Source organism: Neltuma alba, unplaced genomic scaffold, assembly GCF_004799145.2.
Source record: "Neltuma alba isolate B1F8T4 unplaced genomic scaffold, ASM479914v2 tig00008338_pilon, whole genome shotgun sequence".
Taxonomy (NCBI): domain Eukaryota; kingdom Viridiplantae; phylum Streptophyta; class Magnoliopsida; order Fabales; family Fabaceae; genus Neltuma; species Neltuma alba.
Window position 1 is genome coordinate 17,984 of NW_021634994.1, and position 10,742 is coordinate 28,725.

At 34.8% G+C, this 10,742-nt stretch overlaps 1 protein-coding gene across 2 annotated transcripts; it reads right to left on the bottom strand.

Moving 5' to 3' along the window:
* Nucleotides 1–487: 487 nt before the first annotated feature.
* On the bottom strand, nt 488–9,009 carry LOC114753969 (uncharacterized). Of its 2 annotated transcripts, none has more exons than XM_028942681.1 (13): nt 8,742–9,009; nt 7,832–7,882; nt 7,097–7,368; nt 6,937–7,011; nt 6,794–6,852; nt 6,520–6,655; nt 5,519–5,615; nt 5,339–5,405; nt 4,521–4,619; nt 3,425–3,514; nt 1,754–1,908; nt 1,336–1,437; nt 488–1,214 (listed from the first exon to the last, which is right to left on the bottom strand). In XM_028942681.1, exons 3-13 carry the CDS (start codon nt 7,347–7,349, stop codon nt 1,064–1,066), a joined length of 1,284 nt encoding a protein of 427 aa, XP_028798514.1. In that variant the 5' UTR covers nt 7,350–7,368; nt 7,832–7,882; nt 8,742–9,009; the 3' UTR covers nt 488–1,063. The 2 variants fall into 2 exon arrangements, with proteins under 2 accessions (XP_028798514.1, XP_028798515.1); XM_028942682.1 differs by having other exon boundaries at nt 7,097–7,371.
* Nucleotides 9,010–10,742: the final 1,733 nt, after the last annotated feature.

The window sequence follows — 10,742 nt, forward strand, 5'->3', positions numbered from 1 at the left end:
TCCGTTCCTTATTATAAGAGACACTTGATGCTTATGCCATGTTCCTATATATAAGAGACACTTACAAGTTGTCTTTACTTTTTTGTGTTGATTTACTATTTTACCCATATTTATTATCTCCAACTCACACTCTCTCTCCCTTCCACTTCTCTTTCTTTTAATAATTTAATTGTTCTCTCTCATGCTCTCTCTCCTTATTAATGAGGGCATTTTTGAAAAAAAAATTATACTTTTTATACATTAATTGTTCTTAACTAACTTTAACTGTTTTTTTGATCAACGTACTTCGGTTATTTGTCTCTTATAATAAGGAACGGAGGGAGTATATTTTTAGAATTTTGAAAATTGAGATCATAAATATTTCCAATTTCATCTCTTTTGTTTTTTTTTCATTTCTTTCTATGGTTTGAAACATACCCTTAATTGAAGAGTATGAGACCTCATGATTGGATAATAGTAGGGGACGAAACTAAACTAACAATTAAAATGTTATAACTACTTTAAAATCTTGATCATGATATTAATTTTGGGTACAGAGCAAACTTTTCCATTGTTCAATAAGAAGAAAGAAGCAAGACAGTTAAGAGGAGAGCAAAACAAAACAGCAAGATAGAAAGGGAACAAGTTACAAGCGGATAGGATATGTGGGAATTTAAACGGGGGTAAGGGAAGGGAAAGGGAATTTTCAGTTATGGGAATTTGCAAATGAAATCATTCCTTCATTCCTGCTCAAGTCAACTTTCTTTCCACACAATTACTCGCGCAAACTTGGATTTACCGAATTGAGCATTTGACCGGCTTTACTTTGAAATAAATACCAATAACATTATTTGGGTATTGGCAAGGAACCCCCTTTTCCCTGAACCAGACCATCAATATTATAGACACCACTCAAAGCTCTATTTTTTGGGCATTTTTCATATATTAAGGAGGGAGGAAAAAGGCACAAGGGAAAGAGAAGCCAAGAAACTCATTTTTCTATTGACAACGACTGAAAAATCACCCTCTTAAGCTTTAAGTTGGCAACCTCTGAATCTTTAAAATATGCAAATTTTTTGAGGTTTTATCTACTGTCACCCTTGAGATTGTTGGGGCCAGTTTGTCCCCCTTTTATGGTCTCCCCTTGCCAGGACGGATCCACCTGAGGAAGCTGATATTCATCTGGTTTCAAGGCCAATGCGAAGTCAGGCAATGTTGGTGCTGTCTCCATGATTCTGTAACGCAAATTGACAAGATACAATTATGATTAGGTCATCATGCTTCCATGCGTCAACCAAGCATGATAATGGAGTTGCATTAAACAACAATTTAGCAATGGAGCTTAGAAAATTTTACCTCTCATGAGAATATAGATCTCGGTTTATTCGAACCTTGCTTGAAGTATCCTTGGGAATTTTCTCGGAGAGATATTTCATGGTCCCCCAAACCGGCGGATTTCTGCACCAAGACTTCTAGTTAGGCGGGCTGTACAAAAAAGTGTATGACCTGCTAGTCTTATTACTATTATCTTCGTGAGATGCAAATTAATCAAGAGCAAGGTCATGTGAGAACCTAGATGAACTAAGCTCAGAACATAAAGAAAACAATGGCAAATGTGAATGATGCTTGCAGAATGCTTTTCTAAAATCCAGAGAGGGCGGAATAACTAGAGATGCCACCAAATAATATGAAAAGACATGACTCATGATTTAACTGCTGGTTTAGGAAGTTTAGACTATGGGGGAGAGTGTTGTAGCGTTTGAACAGAAGAGACCTTGACAATGGAGGTGCTGCATTGAACATCTCACACAGCCTCTTACTTTCTTTGAAGTACTCATCTGCTGCTTGTAGAGCAGCTACAGCCATCCCATGAGACTTCTCCGTGTTTCCCTCGTCAAGGATCAAACCATGATAATAATATGCTGCTGCCTGGTGAAGAAAAACAAAATATGAACAACTTCACATCATTTATTTACGTTGAGTGCATCTTACATGCTCATTCTCAATTAATTTTCGGTTAGAAAATTAGCTAATTATGCCACCCCTCTGCACGTGGAGGTCTGGCAGATAAAGCTTTGATCACTAGATAATCTGTCCATCCGGACAAAAAATAGCTAATTTTTTGACATGATGGTTTCTAAGTATGAAATTTTCTTTTCCACCAAGACATTAACAGGTGACTGGATTGTTCAAACATAATTTTCTTGGCCAATTGGTGGTTTAAAAATTGAAGTTCGAGTGTGGTACAGGGGCATTGAAGGTAACCTGGACTAACAAAAAACAGCAAAAAGAAGACATTGAAATGATTTCCAAAGTTGAACAGTTTAAGTAACCAAATTGGAAATTGAGAAGCCTAATCGCCAAAGCCCAAAAGTTGATGGCAATAATAAGCATTTTCCCATAAACAATCAGAACAACAATTTTGTCTTTCACACATCACTGCTATTATGTGGATAATTTGCCTTATGTCCAAATTATCTTCAGTTTTGTCACAAGGAAAGAACACTTATAAAAACAGAGAACCAAAATTATGGTCAGAGTCTTCAAGATATAAAAACCAATTAGTCTTTTAGTTGTACACATTAACAAAGCAGAAAGCTGCTGCCTACTTAATGAAAGCAAATATGCTGACATCAGCACCAAAAAAAAAAAACTGTATTAGCCCTCAACGGATAAAAAATTAGCATGTGAATTATGGCAACTTTCTTTTTTTTTTTGGCGGGGGGGCAGAGAAGCCCTGAAAAGAACAGACAGGATACAAACCATGAAAACAAATATTTGTGCTGCTTTTTCATCAGACTTTAATATTCTGATAGATTAAAATATAATGTAATTATACCATAGACCTGGAAAACATATTCACTAATTTATTTACAAATATTTCATATCCAATAACCGTTGGACATTCATTATTTATTTATCATATAGACCCAGAATGTAATATATTGCTTCGCAAAAACAGTAACGACTAATGACTTGACTCAACACCCTATTCTGCCAGTTTATTGGCATCAACTTAAGAAAACATTTTATCGGATTTCAGCCACAAGACAGAAGTACATTTGTTATGTACAAAGGTACAATGAATCAAACATCATTTTGGCCACTTCTAAGTTCCAATAACTCAGTCTTCAAAATTTATATACTAGTTTCCCTAAACCTCGTGTCTTTATAGTTCGAGATGTAGACAACTATTCGATCCAGTTTGTCATTTCAGCAGCACTTTTATCATTTACACTAGATTATCAATCAACCAGCAAATTTCTCCCTCTTTCTCTTATTACTGAACCCTGAAGACTCACATATTACCATACTGTACGACAGTATTAAAAAGAAAGAAGGAAATAACCCTAAAATCAAATCCATTTGACCGAACATAGCTCCAGTTCGCCCAGAAAAAGCGCAAAATGCAAACAACCCAAAAGTAAAATAAAAAAATGTATACCTTTGCTTCAACATACTTCCATTTCACAAACATACGATGCTTTTCACCCCAACCATTAGTTAAGGGAAGATTCATGATGTTGTCTTGAGCCTGTACAATAAATAGAGCAAACAAGACAATGTATCCTGATTAAATGCATCTATTTTATAGTACTGGAGAACAAACACATATACAGCAATGTAGAATAAACAAATATTTGTATCAAGAGAAGAATGTTAAATAAGCAGAATCAAGGGGAAAAAGTTGGAAGGTCCCCTAAAAAAAGAAAAATGCGAAATTAAATAACTGAAGCATCAATTACTCAGTAACCCAAAATATAGTAAGCACCAATTTGAGAAATTTGGGTATTTATCACATAAACAATCACTTTCCCAATGACTCAAAATACTCAAAAGTAGGATGAGATTACTTTCATGAAAACAGAAAATGCATCTACAGAAAAGAACTCAGGTAAAAGAACCTTATGCAATGCAAAGCCAGGGCAAAGTGATCAGGAAGACTTAATGAAACTCACAGCTTTTGAAGTGTTTAATAATTAATACAATTTTAAACAAATTTATACTACTCCTCCGGTCCTATATATAGGATCTAATTGTTAAGTTGATTTTGGTCCTAAATATAAGACCTATTTCTCATATTCATCAATTTTTTCTAAATTACCCCTATAGATACTCCCTCAAGTAGAAGAGGGAGGGAGGATATTAAGAAAGATGATTATGATGTTTTAGGAAAAACATGTCATATTTCTTATAATTAACTAACTTCCTTAATCTAATCAAATTAGTTAAATAGGTCTTATATTAGGGATCGGAAGAGTATCATAGAATTTGAAATTTTATATGCAAATAAAATCAGCCAATCCAGCAAATGAAAGCAAACAAAGGGATCCACAACAAGCTCTACAATAACAGTTCACATTAATTCACCCAAAAAAAAAAAAGTTCACACTAGATATACCGATCAGATTAAAGCATTAGTTTGAAAATTTTCAGTCCCATATACAAATCAAAACCCAAAAGGGCAAATGATTGATAGGTGCCTCAGATTGAACATAACTATGTAGTAAATGCTGTATATAAGCACTTGACATTCGTACCTGCTGCCAATACTTCACCATCTCACATGCAAGTCTGCGCTTAACAGCAAGAGTCGCTTTGGTACTATCAATTGCCATTCCAAGTTGGATATCAACACCCTAAACAGATTACAGAAGTAATGAACAAGTGTACACCCAACATTGATATACGGAGGATAGGGACTGATCAGGACTGGACTGAACTGTCCTACCCTACCTACGGGTTAAGACTGGGGAAAAGAAGGGAGGAGGAGGGAGGGGGCAATTTTATATACTCAGTATTCCCCATTATTCAGTATTCTGTTTGACATTGATAACATTTACAAAGGAAAAGTTTCCCGCGGATGGGTGAGTTACCTATATATAAAATCTCATGGTGCGAATAAACACGACTTTTAAAAGGGAGACACCGCACCTTGATCCAAATAGTTCATCAACAATAGCAAAAATAAAAATAAAAATAAATATGATATAATATCATTCATCATCTTGATAAAGTAACATATCAGCTACTTTTAAAAGCTCTATCAGATCTGGTAACAAAATTAATCCTCTGAAGAATAGTTTTCACTTTTCACTTTTCACTTTCATTGAGAAATCACAAGTATATCGGACTCTCATGACGAAGTAAAAATTGCTTTCTGAGTTGAATGTTTTCGCACAAGTATTGTGATCCAATACCTCAGGACTTCCGAATCAAACAAAATGAACTGTGATAAGAGGACAACAATATTAGATTCACATTACTTTCATTCTACTAATGAGAGGGAGGGAAGGAGGGCTTGGTTCTTAATGCTCTAAATTGTCTGCAAAACATGTTCCAATTTGGTTCTTAATACCTGTCCTAATGCTTGGAGACAAAGTGCTCGAAGAACTCCTTCTGCAAGGTCTACTGGTAAGTTTCTCCTGAGATCAGAACCAAAAGTCAGAATATTAATACTAATCACAATAGTAAAGATGGCTGTTAAGATTACCAAAGTGTTGTGTAGCCAATTCGGCACAAATAAATTGGTACCAACCTGAGCTCTGCAGGCAATTGAGGAAGAACATGTTTGACAGCACAATCCAGATATCCAGCTGCCTTTAAGAAGATATCAACAGAAGCTCGTCTACTTTCTGCCAGCAAGAACCAAAAGTTAAATTTTCAATCTCAAACCAAGTGTTATGTTTACTTGTAATAGACAAAATGCATTACAAAAGAGAACATTAATCGTTAGCAGTATGTTCAAATAGAGAAGTAATTGAATCTCCATTTGCCCTATCAATATGAGCCGAGGAGTTTAGGAAGAGTTGTTGAACTTGAATCATTTTCTAATAGAATTTTTCTTTGTGTCTATCACCAGGGGTCTTGGTGCCAAAACTTCTCTGGATTGTTAAAGCAATAAAAAGATAGAGGAATGTGCTGACATGTACCAAAAAGTATACTGAATATCACAAATGTAAAAACTCAACTCTACATGATAGTAGTACAAGACAGTAAAAGTCAAAAAGAGGGTCCAGACTGTATGGAAGAAAAGATTATTCCATTATGAAGGTCAAAGGTTTAACAAAGGGGCAACTGGCATCTTTACTTTTGGACCAGGGAAGTACAAACAACCTCCTAAACTTATCACTAGTCAAGAAGATGGAGTAAAAAGCTCAGCGCACTCAGGGTATCTAGGTAGCAGTGGCTAATGATGAGAGAAATACAGTGACCGCCAAATGTGTTCAGCTACCATGAAAGATGCAAGAAGAGACATTCTTTGCTCATTTCTTTGCCATGGAATTGAGAGAATTTGGTTTAGTTTAGACATTCAATCGTGACCTACGCTCTGAAGATTCATAAAAGATTTACATGATCAGATGATAAAATTTTAAACTGAAAGGAAAGCCATATGAGATTTATGGGGATAAGCAGGCACATGTTCCACTCACGGTGTCTTGATAACAAAATGTGTTCAGGTTGTTTGGTATCAAAGAGAGCTATAAAAACATACAAAAATGTGTTAACATGCACTGAAAATTTTGATGTATTTCCCACCTTCCGATACTTTCGGCTGATAACCATCAGAAGATGTTCTTGGAAGAAGCAATAAATTAGCCTGTGATAACAATAGTGTTGTCATCAAGTGCAAAACCGACAACACTTCATACCAAGCATTAGACATGGCTGTTTCCTGCAAATTATCAATCACACAAACAGAGGGAGGAGGATTCAAAAATAATAGAAAAGATCAGCAATCTTAAGGGGGAAAAACTTGACCCTCAAAAACAAACTATAAATTTCGTTCATTTATCTATTAGTCCAGAATTACCTCTGCTTCATCCTCCTGATTAATCCAAACAAATTGTACTTTATATTGTAGGTGATTTCCTGCCAATGACCATCAGCAAAAATGATTAGGACTTGTCTTAGAAAGAGCATACATCAATACAAAAGGAGTAACTGAGGTTTTACCATCTTTAACTAATCCCAAAAGAACAGGCAGGTAGTCCTCAAGAGCCTGCTGAAGATCAGACAACGTTGAACCACCTGAAGGAAGAATCTTGTGATACATCAATAAATTTGAGCAACATATTTACCATGGAATGATTTCATTTCTTTTGTTAAAACTAACCATGTTGGGTGGCACTTTTTCTTTTTGTCCGCGTAATTGTAGGACCTTCTTGACCAGCCATTACAACTATACGAGTTCTGAGGGCAGATAGACGCTCAACTATATTCTTGGACAAAGAATCACCAAGTGACTGGGCAAAATCAACGGGTTTAGGAATTCTTAGACCAGGAACATAAACTGAAACCTCTCCAATACTCCCCGGCCTTCTTCTATTTCCACCAGCATCCTTTGGAGTTGACAGAAGGCAACCCATGTCCGAATGCTTACTGCACCTGCTGATACAATTAAAACAAAGTGAAACACCTCCAAGAACCTTCTGTTCCAGTATATACAATATTTTTATGGGTTAGTTTCTAGAATCTGAAAGCACAACCGTATGAACAGAGTACAGGGGATAATGCTCTTATGAATATATTCCAGTGACCAAGATGATGCTTTATCTTATTAAAGTTCGAAGAGTGTAGGGAATTCTTGCAAGAAAGCTGAGTGATGAACAGTAAGAAAGCCATAGACAAACGAAATGTCAACCAGCAAAGATGTGGCAGTAGGTTACTCACAAGCAACATTACAGATAATTGGTGCTAGAACTCTCCATACTATTTTAAAATATACACATATTTTAATCAGCAATTCGCATTAATAATTCTCTCTTCTTTGTCCACTTTTCTTTAAGTGGAAAGTTTCATAAAGCTAACCCTTGATTGAAGATAAGCACCAAAGATTAATCAAACTAACCTTGTCCCTCGCCCTTATGGCTGACTGGTCGGGTCAAAGTTCTAGTAAGCTCTGCGCAAAAAATTCACAAGTAGAGACTTGAGCTTGAGAAAGAAATACATCTAAAAGCAACTATATCACAAGGAAAGCATGAGACATGACAGGTGTTGTCTGTGTCAGAGTTTTATTGTGATTACAAGAGAAAAGGTATCAAAAGTTCCCATCAAGCTAAGAAAATCAAAAGGCTCGGGAAAGAATTCCCCGTGCACCCCATTACACTCGGAAACAAAAACCCGGTATCAATGGCGAGAAACATGATCTCAACGAAACCCAGAATGAGAACTTCCTCAAGGTAAAGTGGCTTCAAGTTAAACTTTTTAGATCATAAATTTCAAGAAAGAAGACCCAGCAAAGACCAAAAATTGTGAGTAAAGGATCGCTAAATAAATATAAACAAGCAACAATTGCAGAAACGCGAAGGAATATTTGCATTCTTTTATATTTTTCTCGCACTCATAGATGAAGCGATCCGTAGGTTGGAGGTTTTAAATCAATCCAACCAATAGAAGCACGATAAATTGGAAACAAGGATGGACCAGCAAACCAACTCTAAGAAAAGAGGAAAATACTCCATTTAAGTGATAAAAAGTACAATACTTTGAATTTTCAGAACTGGGATTAAAAGCCACTTATAGAAAAGAAAATAAAATCCTTTTTCCCCAGAATTCGTACTATTACATAGCTTGAACAGGGTTAAGCTAATTTTCCAGCGTAATCCAGAAAAGCGCCCTCAAAAAACATGCCTTCCAAAGAACTTTCTACACTTCAATCATTCTCTCCCCTTTCTCTTCTGAGCCTCTAATTTCTCACTCCCAAACAGAAAAGGCCGGCAAAAAGCCCATGCGAAGAAATTCATATTTATGAGTCTTACCATCAACAACGCAGTGGTAAGAATTCAGCAAGGTAGAGTAAGTCAATTGGAAGCACAAAACTCCAACCTAATTCGATTCAAAATCAGAGAAACCCAAGAAAGCTGAGAATTTGAGACCAACCCACAAACACAGTCGCCCAGCAGCTCAAGATTGAAAAAGCAAAATTCAAAAATGTGATTCTAATGCACTTCTTCACAGAGACGAACAAAGAGAGAGAAAGATAGAGGCACAAGAGTCTTCCGTAGAAACAAAAATGGAATTATATTTAATTATCAGAGAACGTTATGATAATGCTCTGTCCTTATAGACACTCACCTCCAACACATCTGCTAGAAATGGTCTTAGCCTTGGGTCGCTTTATATCAATATGATAATGATAATTGCGTTTAAATGGCGCCCAATTCAACTCCTATCTCCCTCATTTTTATATTATTTTTCTCAAAAATCCCAATTAAATATTATTGATTTTCTTTATGTTTTTCCGCAGGTTCTTCTCTTTTGCCAATAATATTATTTCGTCATGCCCGTGAGTGCTTTATGATCACATTGCCTTCTAGCCCGCTTTGAAAAATAAATAACAAGCGCGCAAAAAATTTATTGCAAGTTGGTACTATTAAATAGTAATATTAAATCTGCAGAAATTCTAATTCTATGAGTTGAAGCCAAAGTAGTTGTTCATGAATCCATGGGCTGATCCACAGAAGATTATACGAACTTGTAGTGTGGCTGGGATTTGAAATGTCGTGTGTGAATATTTTGCTGGTGGAGAAAATTAATTAGAACATGAGATTCATGATGAAGATTTGCGTAAGAGTGACACATTCATTGAACTTATTCATATGATTGTTGAGATGTCAGGAATTTGTGAAATCATATGCAAAACTCTTTTTTTTCCTTTTTGTCTTGTCCCCCAAAAAACAAGCTGAGTTTCCTGGATGAGGGATAATCATAAAAATGATTGCATGCTTTTGCTCTATATATTTTTGAATTTTTGAACCTATCAAATTAAAATATTTGAGTTCTCAATCATTGGATAGACCTGTTTTTATTTATTTATCAAATTTATAAGATTTTTTTACACATTTCAAATTTATAAGATATAAACATCAATTTCTGCTAATAAAGCAAGTAGTCATTGATATGCATATAAAAAGAGAGATTTGGAAGTCATATAAATTGCTTCACTGATTTTTTAATATTCAAAATGTTATTAATTTAATCGTTGTTCATAAAATTGAAATGTTTTATCACAAGTGGAGTGCAACAAATATTGTTTATTACTAAAATTTATAGTTTTTGTAATTGCCATTTATTAGTAATGCATTTGATTGATAATCATAACATTCTATAGTTGCTATAATTATACATAATAGTATCATATATACGTATTTTAAGATATAAAGAAACACGAAAAAAAGGTTCGAATTTGGAACATTATTATGAGTTTCATGCTAACACGTGTTAAGGTCATATTCCAAAAAATCTACTAATTAGACAGGCATAATAATCCATGGTTCATAAAGAATGAGATAGCAATGATGTAGCAATAAGTAAGTAATTAAACCCAAATCATTATTAGCTATCAATAACAATAGATTAATAATTGAAGTAATTCCGCCCCCTTTTTTATTTCAAGTAAGATTTATTCGAGTTGGAATATTATTATAGAGAAAATTATTACAGAAAGCATTATGGAGTCACCTAGACACACACACACACACACATATATATAGAATTCGACTCAACTCAATTGCAATTAATTAATTGGGATATATATAATGTAATTCCTAAAAATGTGTGAGTATGATAACAAAAACAAAAGTAAATAAATACATTGATTCTTGAAGAGGATATATAACTGCATTATGTTGGTGACGTGTTGCAATAAAATTGGTTAGGAGGTAGGAATTAGAAGAAAGATATAAATTTGAGTTTGAAGCTTTTGAACTTGTGATAAGATATAGATAGTTCATTCCGAGGCATTATGATTAGACCCACTA

What these genes read in the sequence shown, in the direction of transcription:
- LOC114753969 (XM_028942681.1), bottom strand. Translation starts at nt 7,349, where the DNA reads ATGGGTTGCCTTCTGTCAACTCCAAAGGATGCTGGTGGAAATAGAAGA. An exon ending in AAAAAGTGCCACCCAACATG is followed by an intron (nt 7,012 to 7,096) that starts GTTAGTTTTAAC and finishes TTCTTCCTTCAG; the next exon opens with GTGGTTCAACGTTGTCTGAT. An exon ending in GCAGCACCTCCATTGTCAAG is followed by an intron (nt 1,438 to 1,753) that starts GTCTCTTCTGTT and finishes GTCTTGGTGCAG; the next exon opens with AAATCCGCCGGTTTGGGGGA.